General features: G+C 39.9%; 1 protein-coding gene across 11 annotated transcripts in view; it reads right to left on the minus strand.

Annotated features, from left to right (window-relative positions):
* The window catches only part of FAM169B (Protein), a 209,829-nt gene that overhangs the window by 175,982 nt on the left and 14,645 nt on the right, over nucleotides 1–19,202 (minus strand). For 9 of the 11 annotated variants that reach the window (XR_014885823.1, XR_014885824.1, XM_085233862.1 and 6 more), the window contains 2 exons: nucleotides 6,562–6,695; nucleotides 3,681–3,780 (listed from right to left, as the gene is read on the minus strand). Coding sequence is in view for 8 of the 11 variants with exons in the window: in XM_085233862.1 (XP_085089988.1) it covers nucleotides 3,681–3,780; nucleotides 6,562–6,695 (234 nt within the window). In the remaining 3 variants the exon portion in view is untranslated. Of the gene's footprint in view, nucleotides 1–3,680; nucleotides 3,781–4,130; nucleotides 4,232–6,561; nucleotides 6,696–19,202 lie in introns of those variants that run through there. The other 2 variants (XM_085233863.1, XM_085233864.1) reach the window with 2 other exon arrangements.

The following is a 19,202-nucleotide window of genomic DNA, read 5'->3' on the forward strand; positions in this document are numbered from 1 at the left end:
TTTATACAAAATGATACAATGCAGCAAGTACAATGCACAGATACATGCAGTTCATACTCCTCCAGTCCTAAGGGAGAGCACTCTCCTCTGGATCTCGAAGTTATCCAAATAAGGCCGAATATGAGAAAGTCTCTGCCAGCCAGAGACAAATTTGCACATAATGAAGTGAAATGACTTTAATAGGATTCATCATTCACCTGTTCTAGCCTCAGGTTATACAAATGTCTCTGATGTGCAAAGGTTAGTTTTCCCTTTTTGATTCAGAATTTACCAGCTCCCACTGGCTTTCAGGCAGGAGATTCTGCTGAGCTAACTTATATTTCAAATAAATTATTAAAGCATGTGCCAAAAAGCATTACACTTTGCATCCTGGTTTAACAATGAAGAAAGTATTGCACGCAAGGGCAGATGCTTGCTTACAGCACCAGATCAATTCATTAAATCTTATGCACTAACTTGCACGGGAGTTTCACACCTTTTCTGTGATGGATTCAATCTGTTCCTTCAGTCCCTTCACTCTGCTTTCAAATGCAAGCAGCCACTGCTCCATTACACATCTATGACATGAGTCAGACAAAGGGAACATAATGGATCAAAGGCTGACTTTAATTGGAGCAGCATAAAGTCCAGAATGTCCAACACATGTAGTAAAGGCCAGAAAACTTTGAAAAAGCTTTGATGAAAATAAGGAGATGTATAACCACGTCCTATGGAACTACTTTTATAGAGCATTTACTGTGCTATTCAATAATTTAAATGTGTGGAGGGGAACACTAGTTGACATAGCAACTGTCACACCACATTACTTGAGCAGCCTTATCTATATGGATGCCTTTCCTGAAGGAAAAACATTTCTCCACATTTCATGCAAACATATGTACTTAGCTTTTTGTTATCATTTTTTAAGTCAACATCTGGTCCACAGTTTAATCCATCTATGCTTGCCCATATTCTCATTTTCATTTTATAGTTAACTTGAGGAATACTATTTCAAACGCAAACGTGCTTTGTGAAAGCACATGTTCCTTCACTTTTATTTCCTCATCTTATTGTTCTTTCCAAGACATTAGGTTACATTCACCTCATCATAAGAGACCAAGTTAATTACCAATCAGCAAGTTGCACACATACCTGCACGCTGTGATTCATGATTAACATGCTCTTGCTTCTGCAGAACTAAGGGAAATGACTAAGTCCAGCACATTTCAGTTCACAACTAATGGGGTATCTACATGCTCAGTTGTGCAGCTTGCCCTGTAAGCACTAGTTTGCTAAGCCTCAGTACTTTGATCAGCTGTAGAGAGACAAAAATATTCACAGTGCTGCAAGAAGTCGAAACAAACAATTCCATAGCACTACGAGTATTTGGAAGAGGTAACTGAACAATAACAAACTGAACTAGGCACCAAACACACTGCAGTTCTGATTATGAAATGTATTCTTTTGCTATGCAAACACGGATTCTTGCCCAACCTGGGTCTGGATTATATTTTTACCTTCTAGGTGAAAATACACTGGCCAAATGTTCCCACACTGGCATGCAATTATCCAAATGAAAATTGCACATCAGGACTTCACAGAGTAAAGACAGAGAAAAGCAGAAGAAATAAAGTAACATCAGCTTGGTACTTCATGTTCCGCAGCCTTCAACCAAATTGCTGAAACCCATCCCTCTGTCACAGTCTAAATTAAAGGCAAACACTATATGTAATAGATGTAAATAGAGTTTGTTTAATAAATATTGAATCTAAAAGTTCTGCTGAAGTCATCTTTCCCTTAATTTTAGAAGTAATTCAGGCTGATGGCACACTACAGATTGCAGAGATTGCTGTTGTTACATTTACACCTGAGAAAGAGAATGGTGAATTACCCCAACAAGCATTTCCATGCAGCCAAGCTCAGGTCAGGTCTGATAACAGAACACGCTCAGACATACTGCATTCAACTGCATTCTGCAGTGCTGACATACACTGAATAGCTGTCTGTTCCAGTTCCCTATCTTTAAAATGGAATAAGAGTATCTCTCTCTCATTCTCTCTCCCTCTCCATCTCTCTCTCTCTCTCTAGGAGTCTTATCAAAATAAATACATTAAAGCTTGGGAGGCATGAAGGTGCTGCAGTAATGGCAGCTACTCAAGTATCTAAGATAGATATCTTTCCTGCAACCAATTACATTTTTTTCTACAATTCAAGTTTTACTCAATGATTTGTTGCAAATGTCTTGTGATAAATGTTCCATGGCATCTAGCAGTTATTGTAAATTATTATGTACAGCACACATGAAGTGCCACAATAGGATATGTTTATTTAGTGTTATAAAGATGTTAATCACCCATGTTATGCTCTGTAAGGCCTTACAACACAATTTACATTCTCATAAAAATATCTGTACAAATACACTAACAGAATACTCAGCCCACCGCACATAAATTAAAAATGCTCCCAACTAAGACCACGTCCTTTAGAAAAGCTGCCACTTGTTTTCCCTTTGAAATATGCAGGTCATTTCAGATACATTACATAGCAATTCTGGATAACCTATCTGATCATGATGATCGGATATAAATCTCAGGGTCGGATTCAATCCCTCTTTAACCTGTGCCCAAGAATCAAATGTCATCAAACTATAAATATCTTTACTGTCAAAGCTGTATTTGTTAAGAATCTAAGTTATTAGAATGTTAAAACAAATGATTGGATTGGCAGCGCTTACTCTGAGACCTGTGGAAATAATTGTTGGAAATAATTATATTATAGAGGATATTACTTCATAAACATCATGTCTGTCACTTTTATCTATGCAGTACAAATCCATTAGTCTCCAATATGGATTTCACTTGCTATTTGTAGAAATCTTTTCTTCTCTGCTTCTCTGTGTACACATCTAATTAATATGCATTGTTCCTATTACTATTATCCAACTGAAGATCTGTGCTAAATGCACTGCCTTCACCTGCATTTATTTAACAGTTCTTTATTTTCATGTAGTCATTACATATCCCCATTCCTCTTCTGCAGTCTAAACTAAATGCTACTTCCAACCACATTCCTTTGAACACGAGTCCATAGGTATGCACAGCTGCCTTCAGTGCCAGTTTGGCCTCTGCTGTAGGCACCTCTCTCCTTTATCACACCAGAGCCTCTCTCTCTTCGGAAAAATGTTAATGGAATATATAAATTAATGTCAGGAATGTACTTCTCTCTCAGTAGTTACAGGGGGACGATAAAGTCTTTTGACTATACTTTTATCTTAGAAAGGTCTCCCACGTTCAACTATGTGAATCACAGCCCGTTAGTGAACCCCCAGTTGAAAGCCTATGTAAAACAAGCTGGAAAACTTTGCAGAGTTCACCTCTAACCACAGATGATTTTGATCTGTTTTTTGTTCTTATGAAGAAATTTTCTGATTACTTGATTTGGACTGAACAGTAGTTACACTGCTGTTTTATCTAAGGTCATTTTCCAGCTACTGGCAGAGCAATGCACAGAATTTGAAAGCCCTCAGTGTCAATCCTCCCTTCCACTTAGTAGCCCATCAAAACAAACCTGACAGGTAAAGGGAATCCACCTTGTATTCAAAACAAAATCTCAAATATTTAAGTATGTAAACCAGTAATCCATCTTAAAAATAAAAGAAAGTACAACTGCTCAAATTTCAAAATATTTTTACCAATTCTAACCTGTCTCTTTATCCTGTGGATCAGTTAACAGCAACATTTTGCAAGAAGGACTATTTCGGTAGAGGGGTACAAAACACACACAGGAATCTTCAAGTTTAACCTAAAAAACAAACAAGCCTTGTAGCTGTTTGTACTGCAAAGCTGGCAAGAAGTACTTCATGTATTAGATGCACTTACAGTATGTTATACTAACATGCACAGTATATGCTTAGCACAACACCCTCTCAGTCCTCAACTTCAAAATGGAAAGTGATACATATGTAATAGGCCAATATTATCAGCAAGCAGTTTTAAAGGAATTAGTTATCAAAGATAGTGAAAAACTTCATGTTGACTTACTACAACTAGTACACAACAGGGCTTTGAACGCTGTTACACGTAGACAAATGGTGTTACAGAAGACCAGACACATTGTATTAACTGAAAACAAATACAACTTGCACTTCTTACAGCACAGTCCAGCTGAGTACTTGCGGTGTTTTGCAAACAATGAATTAAGCCTCAGGGTACAGGCAGTACCAAAGCGTTAGGGCAGCGCCTGGGCAGCTTATCTGTGAGGGACAGGGAGGGGAGATAAATTGGCACAAGGTGGTTACACTGCAGGGAAAGCTCAAACCAAAATCCAGCTCTCAATCTCTCAGACTAAACTTCTAAACGACGTGACACAAACATCAAATTACTGGGCTCAAACAGCTCTGTATGCATAGAGATGACGATTTCTATATGAATATTGTAAATGCTCTCTTGGAAGTTTAGGTATAGGCAAAAAGCATGCATAATTTAGCACAGTATGTACTGTACTTTCAAAAATCTGGTCCATTGTGTATGTGTGGGTGTGCCTCTCTCTCTAATTGCACCCATTTGTCAGTTTGCTATGAAACTCAAATCAGTCATGTGATACATTTAATATTACTTGGTGCATGGAAGCAGTAGTATGAATATGGATTGCTCAAGATAACAACTTTAGGATGAAACCAACGTTCACCAGTTTGTCAGCAGCAGAATCCTGGGATCATCTGTGCAAACACTGGACTCTGGGAAAAAAAACTGAGAACTCCCTGAAATCTGTATTCATGAGCTTCCTGCAATCTCACTCTGTTCTGGCAATTTAGCCTTTGCACGCTACAGATATAACAGCATGGGCAGCACCATGGCACCTGAGAGCATTTCTGTGATGGAAGGGCCAGTACTAAATCCAATACTGTGGTTGCTGTTTTGTTTTGTTTTGTAATGTGCACTTTTCATAGGTGCTAGTAACATTAGGGTGAGCCAAGTATAGCTTTCTCTTTCTGAAATCTGACACTGCTCCTCCATCCCAATTTCCTTGTTGTTTGTGCACTGATTGCCCACAGATCATGACGTACCAAAAGGAAGTTCTGTGACCTGAGCAAGTGGGCTGTCAGACACTAATTAATCATGGTTGCTGGTCCTGCCACTCAAAACCTGCTTTAATTCAGATGAATAGGAAAAAGAAAAAAAAAAAAAGGAAAAAAAAAAAAAAGCTGGTAACTACAGCCAATTATTTAAGCACCGAAATCCTTATCTTTAAGGCTGTAGGTACATAACAGATTGTTAGTTCTCTGGAAATTAGAGTTTAACATATTACATTTATTTTTAATTACAAAATATCAAAATTCATTGAAATATTTGTAATAGTGTATAAGGAAAAAAACAACATGGTGTGAACATTGCCATTACTTATGTCCTTGACTAGCTGTCTGACTGCAGATTAGATTAGACCTGAATTAAATGAATGCAAGGAGAAATGTGTTGCTATGAGACTCAAATCTGTCATGTGATACGTTTAAGGTCTGAAGACAATCCAGAGAATCAAGATAGCTCTGAATCAAAAGCCAGAAGTCCTCCTTTAACTGATTTCACTATGTTTAATTATTGCAAGAATATATATACAGCACTGCTTGGGCTTTTATCTCAGCCTCCTTTTCAGTGGAAAAGAAAATATGCTTCTGAAAGTATAACCACGCATGAAAGGCTGAGGGAAAGACAGAGAAGCCCTAACTGGAGGATCTGTGCGTGGTCAGGTTTATTTGTATTTAACCCCACACGGTCCACTAGAGGGCATTAAAAGAATACTTAAAGCTAGTTACAGTCAATGCTCAAAGATGGAAGCCAGCCACCTGAAATACTATGCTTCTGGAAACTACTACATGTTATTTTCCTAAACTGGGGAACAATCATCACATTCCAAACATTCATTTCAACTAACCCACTTACTGATTTGATAGTGCAATAACAGGTACTCCAGTATCACATGGAAAATGCCCAGAATTGAAGGCTTAAACATATATATATTGATTTTTACCAGTAAGGTTGAAGTCAGCATATTTAACAGGCCAGCTCTCTCATCCCCAATTCATTCCTCAGGTGGCTCAGGAATGGATCATAAATCATATCACTGACACCTACAGCATTTATCTATTAGACCCATCTGATCTGAACTGGGAGAATCCACATTCAACATCACTGATGCTACAATTAGAAAGGATGGAAACCAAAAAAATAGTCAAGGAAACAGTACCTGTGTAAACTGCCAATATAGGCAGAGTAGAGCAGAGCCATGGTATAAACTGCTATCAAGCTCACTGCTGATCCTGCCTCTAAGGAGGCAGGTCAATGTGTAAAGTTCAGCTAAGTACTTCAGACCTTCACCTACATTTGGAGGGTTTTAGACTTTTAGTTTAAACTTCTCTCTAATTTGCAGCATGTAAAAACTATTTGAAATAATGCAGAATTACTGATTTTAAGAGATTTAAAATCTGGTCACACCAGTTTGCTCCTATTCACAAATGGACTACGAACAGAACCAACAAACTAGTTTGCAAGTATCTAACCTGTAGAATGAAAAACAACAGCATATTACCTTTTCTCCTCCAGGGATGGAAAAAAAATCAGGAGCAGATGACGACTGCTTCAACAGTTTTTCATAGTATGTTTCAGCATCTGCTTGCAGAACCTCTGGATCTCCTGCTACTGTATCTACCAAATAACAGCAACCTGCAGTTAAAATAAAACACACAATATTTTTACTTTTAAAGCAAGATAATAAATATGAATTTAAAAACCACAGTTTTCTTAGCATCTGCTCAGTGTAAATGGGCTCTTAACATTTCCTCTAGAGCTCTCTGCACAATCCTTGTCTTAAACAAGGATACTAGTAAAATCCTATCTATTTGTTATCTAACCCTTGACATGGAATTTTACAAAGTAGTGCCATGACAGCATCAAATCACATTGGCCCTCTTTGAATTCAACAAGCAGAATCTTAAATTTCTGTAGGTGTTAAATAAATTGCTTTAAAACTGCGGGGGGGGAGGGAGGGAGAAACACCTTCAAAACACAACCTGATTTTTAGTACTGTCCAAAAACACAACAGAACAGAATTCCAATTGCTTCTTATTGCTTCTTGGAAGACCAACCCCTTCTGGGTTAGACCATGACCTGTTGTATAGTTAATTATCTTCTCTTTTTTGACTCATTTCAATTGGGCACTTTAAAAACAATTAAACAATGTCCAAAAAATTAAAGTATTTACACGCAGAAGTGTTACCAAATTAACAAATACAAGCCTTTATGCAACACAGTTTTCTTTCCACGTGACTTAATGCCATAGGATATTTATTCAATTTGTTAATTGCATGCAAACAAAAATTACATACATCTGATGCCTGCCATCTAAATGCAAATTCCAAGCATCTTCTTTCTAATACAAGAAATCAGACTGATTGGTGGTTCATCATCAGTTGAAGAAAAAGGACATTAGAATCAATGAGCTAGCAGACCAAATAGGATTCTGTAAGTCTTCTGTACTAGGAAGGAAATATTTTCAATTTAAGGTGCTTTCAATCAACAAGCCACACCTGCAGCTCTTGTATGCCCCAAACTGAGGACAAAAATCTTCCAACACACTGCTGTCGTTCGAGTATTAATTCTGAATCCCGCATTTTTAATCATGGTTTCCCTTCACACGGCAGTTTCAATGACCCAAGTTTAATGTGAAATAGCTACGCTAATAGTAAGTGCAAAGTAAATGTCTGAGACAATGAACAGTCTCATGAGAGCCATTGTATAGAACTGTCTACATCAAGACTCAGAAACTACGGATGATGAAAGTATGATGTTGAAAGCAAGACCTTTCCATAGAAAGAAGAGCATGGGATTTCCAGGACAAGGTCATCTATTCATCCACTGTCCCACCATCCTCCCTCTGGCAACGATTAAGATCTGATTCCTTTCCAGAAGGTAAAAAACTACACATTAGGCTTTATTTTCCTGCCCTTACAGGCAATCAGCTTACAGCCTGAGCCTTGACAGCAAAGCTCTGTAGTCAGAATGCTGAACAGAAGCCACCGTTCTGTGACAAAAATGAGAGAAAGAAGCATTGCAACACTAGAAATTGAGTCGCATTATAGAATCCCAGCCAGTACTTAGCAGTAGCAGTTTTCTTCTGCTGCAGGCATCCCTGAATAGTGTTTAACAGCACCAACCAAACAAGCCATATGAAGGAAGGAAGAAATCAAAGATTACTATTAAAGAGCAGCTAAAGGGCAGCACATAAGACTTCAGTTTAGAGCAAAGAAAAATGCTGATTATGCTGATGAATACTCCTCATGAGATGCTGCTTACAAGGCATTACTCTGCCATTGTTAAGCCAAAACAACTTACTGAGTGCATTAACGCTTTCTCCTCATTGAACAAAATAATTACCACCTTCGAGTTTACAGTAATTTTCTGGTACCTATTATGCTTGTATTCTATAGGAATGGCAACACATTAGAAGAATGAAAAAACATCACAGATTAAATAACGAGATATTTGAGAAAATTTTGAAATATTTCATTAATTCAGCCTTCCACAGAAGTAATTCTTTCTCCAAAAATTGCTTTTAGACTTCCTGTGTAAAACTCTGAAAATGCCAAAGTGAGTTAGGAGCACACGTTTCAACAAAGGGGAAATCAAAGGAGGAGGTGGGGGGGACCCTCCAGGACAACCCGTTGCAGGTGTCTGACTTCTGGTGCCCCAGTGTCCTGAAGAAGTCAGTTGTACTAAAGTTCTGTGAACATCCACCCAAAATTTGCACACGTGTGCACTTACCACTTACACTGTACAGCTGCCATAGGCAGTAGAAGGATCACAGAGTTTGCCTGACTTTGCTTACAACAACTGTTTCCCAGTTTTCCTCAGAACAAAGTCAAGAAATTATACTTCCTCTTCTGTGTACAAACTTTTCGTATGCTTTTTTTTGGTACAGAACCAAAAACAAAAACCCTGACGTAGTCTAACTGTTATTATTAGGCATTTGATTACAGCAATAATTATTGCTGGCTAACAGGACATTATAAAGTTTCCAAAATGAGCAGCAAAATAATTTAAATTTGCTTTGAAGGAAAGCAGCACCATTCTCCTGTGAGCGCTTCAGTCTGAGGCCCCTACCAGCATCCTGAGATACAAAAATTGCAGTGTCCCAAGGACAGCCTTTTTACAGATTTCCTTCAAATTGGATCTTACCCAGCGACAAGAAAGGAGCACATTGTTGCAGCCAATCAGCCAACACCTAGCGAGCACATTTTCCACCAAGCCATGTGCACAAAGGGTTACCATCAGAGCAGGGAGCGGAGGGGGTGGGAGGGTGAGTCATAAAGAAGGGGCCTCTTGCTGCAGCCACAGAGGAAGGGCCATAAACCAGAAGCAGAGTAAATTTAGAACGGAGGCCTGCTGCGTTACAGGGATTCCAGGTATTCACAGTGCAGTGGCTGCCAACGTTGGTCAACACATCGTATAGACTGCTCCTACAACAGCATGCTGAGGAGGGGTTTGCAGGCAACCAGTTTTGTCTTGTGGGGTAACAGAGGAACAAGTGGATGCAGGTCCATTGAAAAAACCTAGAGATAAGAATAATTAAAATAGAAAACTGAATGACTGCAATTTGATTTTGAGCGTGAAGAACGGATTTTAAAGCAAAAATTGAGATGGTAATTCTGCTCTCTTTTGTTCCCACAGAGTAGTCTGGGCCATATTCTCAGCCTGTGCATGTGAGTGCATTTCCTCTCACGCTGGTAATAATGTGCCACCAATTTGCACTAAGAATCTGATATATGACATGAAAAGCTGCAGCTACAAACAGCTACGCAGCAAGCAGGCACTGCCCATACTCAGTCATCCTTATGGGACACCAAACTCCAGCACCCATATGTATCTCAGCTTGAAACATCACAGTTTGACTAATCCACGTAATCCAAGGCCCTTTGCTTCGGTTCTGATCCCTAAAGTAAGGGTTTTTTATTTTCTCCAGACAAGAGAGCTGAATGTTATGGGTGTTCCATGAAGTGGACAAATATTTTTCTTGTAGGGGTAGAAGTCAGATGAAGTTATCTTCGATTAAGATTTAAAAAAATCAATATGTGGGAATCCAGATAGATTTGATTAACATTCTTACGTTCTGCTCTGGGTAGATAAATAAAGACTGGAATCACAAAACAGAAGGCAATATTGCATCTTGAACTAGAAAATTATTTTTGTAGACTAGAGACAGACCCTCATCATTGCAGATTCAACAAGACTGTCATCTGATCAGTTGAAGTAAGCAGGAAATATTTTTCCATGGGCAAAAGAATTTATTCTCAATACAACAGAAAACACATGGTGCACACACTTGGATGTGAAATTCCACAAGTGAAACTGCAGAGTGCAGGAATGCCCAAAGGTAAATAAATGCTTCAACTCTGATTCTGTCTGACAATTCTTCCACATCCCCTGCAACTAAACTCTATATTGTAAGAGAAATCATTTAACTAGAATACAGATAACTGTAGGCTTACATAAATGTGATGCTCCAGCAGCTGAAATCCCTATCACACTCCTCAGGCTCTCTTTGACTAGACTAGTCATTTTAGCACCCTACTTATCAGCCTTACCATTTTGTCACTGCCTAACAGATCAGTTCCAATTTGGGACAATCGATTCCATCTCTTTGTAAAGATGTTTTAAATACTCTTGTAAATTTCATATTAGTATGTACTGCCGATACACTTAGTTCTTTTTGATCATGAACCCAATGCATCATTTATTAATCAAGACAAATTTGTAGCTAAAAATGTCCCTGTGGCTGCATTCACATGCAGCTTATCAATACTGGGTCCATCAGCCATCACACTGGTGACACAGAGATTTCAGACTAGACCCATCACTGGGTTGACAAAGACAAATTAAGATGAGCTGTTATTTCCAAGGACGAGTTGAAAAGAGCATGTTAGAAGTTTGTAAGAGCATTTAAGACGCAGCCAGATTTGTAAAGCAAAATACATCAACCTCACTGTGGCCGAAGCACGAAACAAGCATTATGTCTGAAGTGAATTAATCATTTATCCTACAACTACTTTTTCATGTTCCACAAACACAGGGAACGATTAAGAAACGTGTGTTCACAGAACAGCCATCAGTCACCACACCATTTGTCTGTACTGTGCATCCGTTTGTACCCATCTCTGCTAATTGCACTGCATTTATGTGTAAAAGAATGAGAAGTGTGGTTCCTAATGATGTCAAAAAGATAGAAATGTTAAGTTGTTGTTTTTTTTTTCTAACTTTTTAGACTCATATTTTATTCAATTTTGCCGTAATGTTTGCAATAGCAGCACTGGTTTTATTTATTTATTGGCTTTATTTGCGTGCCAATATATTTCACAATTAAAAAAAAAAATCCCACACTTCAGCAGATTTTAAGTGCTTTTGACAGTTTCCAGAAGAGAATGGTTGTGTAATTAAATAAGGGAGCCAAAACCAGAGCCCCTACAATTTACTCCTAGCACAGGTGTGTTTTTGTGGCCCCCAACTTCATCTTCCCTCTCTGTTCTTAGCTGTTAAGTGCATCTTATCAGCCACTTCAAAAGGCTGTGACGTTTTTCTTATCAGTCTCTCTGAAGTCACAACATAAAAAGACAAAGAAATCAGGTAGCATAAATTGTTCTCTGTTCTCCTATGGACTGCCACCACCGCTACAGCAGCACAACCACGGTGCTTCTGGGACCTGGAGACAACAATTATTGCTCTTGTATTCTGTGTACATGTCACAGAAGCACTTTCCATTAGTCTCTCAGAGGAGCAGGAGCTCTGGTAAACAGCAGTGCTTAACACCAACTCCTCCACTCCTTCCAATGAGCTTGAACCATGCATGTGGTTATCATTAGAAGCCATATTTGTTTAACTTTGCAAAGGAAGGAAGAGGTCTTTGGCATGCTCCCAGGAGTACATGCAGAACCTGACTCTCATATCCTGACTTGAATCAAGCAAGTTCACGACAAAAACCCAAGTTCTAGTGTAAGTGAAACTGCAGTATCATAACAATGTGTGATGGCCATGGAGCTAATGGGCAAAAGCTGTGGTGTGATATTTGGCCAACCTGGCAAGGCAGCCCTTAACCACATGCTGTATATCATTAATGAAAACAGTGCTCTTCCCCACTGCATCACTTTTCATCACTACAAATAGAGCAACACACTCACAGAATCACAGAATGGCCAGGGTTGGAAGGGACCTCAAGGATCACGAATCTCCAACCCCCTGCCACACGCAGGGCCACCAACCTCCCCATTTAATACCAGCCCAGGCTGCCCAGGGCCCCATCCAGCCTGGCCTTGAACACCTCCAGGGATGGACGGGGCATCCACAGCCTCTCTGGGCAGCTGTTCCAGTACCTCACCACTCTCTGTAAAGAATTTCCCCCTGACATCCAACCTAAATCTCCCCTCTCTCAACTTAAAACCATTTCCCCTTGTCCTGCAGTTATCAACCCTTTCAAAGAGTTGATTCCCCTCCTCTTTCCTCTTTGTAGGCTCCCTTTAGGTATTGAAATGCTGCAATGAGGTGTCAGAACATAAAGGATGAAGAAACCTGCACTGACATTAGCATGTTTCTATGTCTGATTCCAAAATTCTGCTTAGGTATTAATCATTATTCTATCACAATTCAAATGATCTAAGGAGATAAAATAAATACAAGTTTCTGACTGCAGATAATTTTCTGCTGTGAAATGCAGAAATGAAGGCAGAAATGTAGGGAAATAATCCTAATTGCATTCTCAGTTAAGAAACCAAAGTTTAAATATGAGTTCAGCTGTAGTTATACATATCATTATTGCAAATCCTGTCACTCAAACGCGGAGCAGATCAAACATGAAGCATCCCAACTGCAGGATGCTGTCATATTAGCCATCCCATTCACGCCAATACATTTTTACTACTAATTTAGGAAAAGGGAAGAAAAAAGCTCAAAGTATCCACATAAATTTAGCAGAATGTACATGAGCACAGGCAGAGACCAGACAAGCCTAACTCTGAAAAATATCCAGGAAAGAGGAAAATTTCCACTTTCTTCAAGGGGCTCTGGAGGCCGTCAGAACCTCATGACGTGCCTGGGGTCTGTGTGCACATCTCACTTAGTTTCCAAAATCTGTCACAGTAAACTGCAATTTTTGAAATGGAGGGGGAAAAAAAATAGGCAAATGAATTAAATAATTGGTCTCCCATTCCTCAAACAGGTTTCATCCACGTGTATTTTCCTTCAGAAAGATTTTTAGCAGTGCTACATTAAAAGAAAACTAAAGTCACACCCAATTCATAGCACAGATAAATTAAAACACATCTATGTAAACAGGCTACTCCTGTCATTTAACACACAAAATGCACATCTGGCCTGGCACAAAGCTCTAACCTAATGTGATTGAAAAAAGCTGAGACATTACAGCCCAGAAACAGACTTCATAAATAAATACTGCAGTGTGCTGCAAAACCATGGGAGTGCTACCAGCTGTAACTCTGACATATCTGCATTCATACTGCTGCTCACCTAACTCTCTTTTTCACAGAGCATCAATGCTAAAAAGAGGTAGAGCTTACAGAATCACCCAGACAAAAGGCAGCCATGAAGTGACATTCAGGACTGTAACGAATAAAGCCTTTAAGGTTGCAGTTCACACAGGGATTCTGTCAGGGACATTTCATTAAATGGGTGGGGCTGCTGCTAACACCTCTGAATCTGTGGACATCGGAATTAGGTTCTTAATATGTACTGTTTTCCATAAACCAAGAAATGGGCAGACATGTTCCTGCACAAGTCTAACTGCAACTACTGAAGGCTGTGGAGATAAGTGGTAAGGATTTTCTTGGATATCTAAGAAAACCTCTGCATTTGGCAACTTATTTGTCCACCACTGGACAAAATAAAACATGCGAACGAAAAATGAAGTTTTTCTCAACAACTGTGTCCACATCATGGGCTTTTTCCAGTACAGCTCTGTCACTGATACATCTCACTTCATCATATCCATAGCCAAAATAGTTGTGCCAGCAGAAATTCATATTTCTAAGCCTGACCTCAAATTAGAGTTTGACTCTCAAAGAATGGGAGGCCCCAAATGACGCTGAAATATATCTCTGAAGTACATTCATTATTCAAAGAGGCTGAATTGAAGGAAAATGACAGAAAAGTTGCAGTGAAAGCAGAAGAGCTTTTAGGAATTACCAGTTCAAATGTGATAGCATTAATTCTTTACAAAGATGGAAGGCAGAGAGGAGGACACAAAATGCCTAGAAGTCATCCCATACTATAAGGGAAAAGAGGAAGATAACACCTCACATAGTGATAAACAAGGAATAGTGAAATGGCAAGAAATGACAAGTCAGTTTGGAAAACGAACTAGCATAAAGATGGTTTCATCCCATGAGGAGATGCCAAACAGATTGCCAGCTCCAACAGCTTCAGAAAATATCTGCAATTTAGGGCCAGAGAGCATTTAAAATTACTACTGAAACAGCCACCCTCACAAACTGGCACCAGGACTGAAGTTTAAGTGACATGTTAATGACATTTGCCTGTTACTACCACCACTCAAAGCACATGTGGGGAACATAACACCACACGTGCAGCCTTTACCTTCATCGCACACAAACCGTGCCAGTACTGGTGGTATATGTAGGATACCTGAAAGCCACGGTCTGCCATCAGGAAGCACAATGTTCCCCATACAAATGATGCAGTAATGAAAATGTGAGACAGATTTTCAGTTTCAGATCCTCCATAGATTGAGTTGCAAATGCTTCACATCTGAGAAATCTGCTGCTCCCACCAGAAGAGCACACAAGTTTACCTAAGATAGCTCAGCAGCCTTCCCCCAACTTACTTACAAGGACTGATTTGTACTGCCAGATTAATCTCAAAATAAAGCAATTAATTTAAGCAAAGTAAAAAGGAAACAAAAAAACACCCTTTTTACCATAGTAATTTACACATTAGTAAATTTATTATGCAGCTGCAAATTAATATGTCACCTACACTAGCTATCACAAGACTCTTAGTCTGTCTTGGAACTCCTTGCTTTAATAAACAGCTGCACATAGTGGAGAAAATATGCAAACATCTTTCTGTTTCTCTGTGCCATTGCGTCAGCTATTTTACATGTCTTTGAAAGTATTCCAAAATCAGCATGGTTCTGCTTTTTCCTTTATTTCTCTTTGGGAGGAGACAGAAGCAGAGAAGGAAGGACAGGCTGGCAATAGAGAGCAAACTCCACACTTGCTGTGCTCGTGATAGTAAAGCTGAGATTGTTTCAATTCAGTTTACACAGACTTTTCCGTAAGAACAAAAGAAACCAACGATGGTGGTTAAAAATGTGAAAGGTTTTGATTATAATGTCTTGACAATCAGCCAAAGATACGACTAGGGGGGAAAAAACACCAGACAGCAATGGCCAGAATGGAAGAAACAAGGAAAAACACATGGCTTGACTTCAGAGCAGAAAATTGACTTAGGCTTTGCATAAGCGACTGCATACCTCCAAGTTGCCTGATCCACAGCCTGCCTGGAATGAGAAAATGTAGTCTAAAAGCAGAGCCTATTAAAAGGCATAATGTTTCTAAATGGCATCTGTTGCGTACTAATAAGCATTACTTAAAGGACACAGGCCTTAAATTGCTACCAAACGTGCACTTATCTGAAACTGCTGCAAGGCAATCATTACAAAAATGTCACATGACACCATGGGAATTTGAATTTGATAAGATGTTTTTATTTAGTTTGGCTTGAAATCATTACACAGAAAAAATATGGAGGCATTTTCTGAGACTTTGAGACTGTGGAACTTCACAGGAATGAAACACTACCAAGAACTACATCAACAGAGCCATTTGCCATCTGTTGTTGGTAATACTATAAAGACCAGCCACCAGGCAGCAGTTTCAAAGGTTACAAAACAACATTTTTAAGCATCCACAGACCTCTCAGTAAATGAGCAGGACACAGTTTACTTTGGATACGTGTGACCTGAGGGTCTGCCAATCATTTTCCAAACGCAATATGTAAGGACTGTGACTAGTGCATGCCACTAGAAATGTTTGTGAGATTCTTGGTGTGCAACTCTTACACAATGCAGAAAATACACCGCAGTGTGTTCTACATGGGTCCATACACTCATAAGCGTAATGGCTGCACATCTTCCCCCTTGAAATTTAAACAGGCAAATTTTTCTCTTGTGGTTTGTTCTCTTACACTCCCTCCCCAAGGGAAGGTGTATGTTCACTGAAATGCTATTATGAAAAGAGACTCAGATTTGTTTGCTAGGATTTGGAGTGTATTTTTTTATTTTAGGAAAGTATTTTCAAGGGGAAAGGATTTTATTACCTGTTTCCTTTCCTTCCAGGCCATAACTACCTGTTTATGTTAAAGCAAGGTTACAGTAACTTGCCTCCCTGTGGCACAGAAAGTAAAAAGTTCTAGAAATTGTCACCTCCTAGAAAAGCATACTCCTCAGTCTGAGTAAAACGCTCTCTCTTCCATAGATGAGAGTTTAGTTATACTGAAGGAATACCGTTGCTGATCAAACTCTGACTCTAAGTCAGAGCTTTGAGTAGGTTTTCTAAATGTGCATCCACACTACCGTGGTTCTGAGTTTCCACCTTTCAGGGTGCTGCCCTCCCACCTGTAAACTTTAACTGATTAACATCGAGGCAGATGAAAAATTTAAAACTTCATTAGTGCAGTTATTAAGCTAGATGTATGGGTCTGTCATATAGCAACTACCTACTTCTCAGCTCTGGAATCATATGAATGTTGTTAGGCACTGATTGTCTTTTGCAGCCTTGCTTTTACATGGTTAACACATAAAACCTGACTCCCAAAATGCTCTAAAATTAAAAAAAAAACACTTGTGAGAAGGCTGAATTTTAAGGAAAAATACCCAGTTCTATACCAACGTGTCGTCTGCTCTTCAATAGCAAGGTTTGTCTAGGATCTACACAGGAACTTAGAAACCTTGCAAGTCTTGCTTTATGAAAAAGTTACAGGAACAGCTGACCTTGAGATCATGCAGAGTCATGCCACCTCACTATAGCAAGACATAACCTGGAAAGTACCTTTTGCACAAGAAAAACTGATAGTTGAATCCAATATTTTCTTGAAGTGTGCTATATGCCAACCTACGAACCTATACTCATTCAATTGTTACATATGGGTATGCAATTAATTGAACAACTACGTCAAAATTCAAATGATGGCTACAAACAATGACATCTGTCCCAAAAGAGGAGAGGAATAACTCTTCCAAACATTCCATTTGAGAATAAAGAAATAGGAAAATAAAATGTAGATGTACCTGAAGCACCCAATGGTACATTTGCTGGGACATGAAAAACCATTGAATGAAGTCCCATTCATCTAGATATATTGTATTTAAAAACACAAGTAAAGTTAAGAATATGAAAGAATATAGAAAGAAAGAAAGAAGAGGAAGGAAGGAAGGAAGGAAGGAAGGAAGGAAGGAAGGAAGGAAGGAAGGAAGGAAGGAAGGAAGGAAGGAAGGAAGGAAGGAAGGAAGGAAGGAAGAAGGAAGGAAGGAAGGAAGGAAGGAAGAAGGAAGGAAGGAAGGAAGGAAGGAAGGAAGGAAGGAAGGAAGGAAGGAAGGAAGGAAGGAAGGAAGGAAGGAAGGAAGGAAGGAAGGAAGGAAGGAAGGAAGGAAGGAAGGAAGGAAGGAAGGAAGGAAGGAAGGAAGGAAGGAAGGAAGGAAGGAAGGAAGGAAGGAAGGAAGGAAGGAAGGAGGAAGGAAGAGGAAGGAAGAAGGAAGGAAGGAAGGAAGGAAGGAAGGAAGGAAGGAAGGAAGGAAGGAAGGAAGGAAGGAAGGAAGGAAGGAAGGAAGGAAGGAAGGAAGGAAGGAAGGAAGGAAGGAAGGAAGGAAGGAAGGAAGGAAGGAAGGAAGGAAGGAAGGAAGGAAGGAAGGAAGGAAGGAAGGAAGGAAGAAGGAAGGAAGGAAGGAAGGAAGGAAGGAAGGAAGGAAGGAAGGAAGAAGGAAGGAAGAAGGAAGGAAGGAAGGAAGGAAGGAAGGAAGGAAGGAAGGAAGGAAGGAAGGAAGGAAGGAAGGAAGGAAGGAAGGAAGAAGGAAGGAAGAAGGAAGGAAGGAAGGAAGGAAGGAAGGAAGGAAGGAAGGAAGGAAGGAAGGAAGGAAGGAAGGAAGGAGGAAGGAAGGAAGGAAGGAAGGAAGGAAGGAAGGAAGGAAGGAAGGAAGGAAGGAAGGAGGAAGGAAGGAAGGAAGGAAGGAAGAAGGAAGGAAGGAAGGAAGGAAGGAAGGAAGGAAGGAAGGAAGGAAGGAAGGAAGGAAGGAAGGAAGGAAGGAAGGAAGGAAGGAAGGAAGGAAGGAAGGAAGAAGGAAGGAAGGAAGGAAGGAAACATCCAATTATTATCAATGTTTGACTTCCACAAGTGGCTGACAGGAGAGGAAAAAATAGAGCATTCTGACTACAAGTGCATTTAGCCATGAGCAGTTAGAGGAACTAATGAACAGCATCATTATTTTACTGAAGGGGATGAAGTAGGTGCTGTAGATAAATGGTAGCAACTTAAAATGCGTTTCAGAAGATAAATTCACTTTCTCTCCATTTACCTGCTGGTGTGACAAATTAAGAAAGAGCATAAAACAGGAGCAAGAGGAAAGCAGTGCAAAAGCTAGCTGAGGGGATGCAATGGGCCCTTATCCAAACGGCACATGCACAGAGATTGCTGGAAGAGCTCCTAGTCAAATACAGACCAGGACGCCTCACACACTGGGCTGCCTTGGAAATCCGTGACAGAGTTTGCATTGAGTTTGTCTTAAATGAGATCCCAGGCACCAGCAGTGGCGCCACCTGGGAACTAACCCTATCTATTTGCTTCAGTGTTGCACCTGGAAGGCAATCAGGAGCTCTCCCAGCTGGGCTGTGCTGGGCAGAGGCTCTTTGGCAGCTGCCACAAACACCACCAAATCGATGGTCGCTGCAAGCAAAGGGGCAAAGGTTTTCTTCCCCCAGAATTAATCATTAGAGACGGTGTGTTTTCTTATCCTGCAGCCATCTCACGATTAACAAAATATTCGCTAAAGGGGCAAGCACCCACGTACAATGGAAAAAGCCTCCTGCACTGCCTCTGTACACCGAAACAACCCAGCTTGTTTCTCCGCGGTCAAAAGCACAGCGTTCACCTCTCCTC

Source organism: Meleagris gallopavo, chromosome 12 (assembly GCF_905368555.1).
Source record: "Meleagris gallopavo chromosome 12, MGAL_WU_HG_1.1, whole genome shotgun sequence".
Classification (NCBI taxonomy): domain Eukaryota; kingdom Metazoa; phylum Chordata; class Aves; order Galliformes; family Phasianidae; genus Meleagris; species Meleagris gallopavo.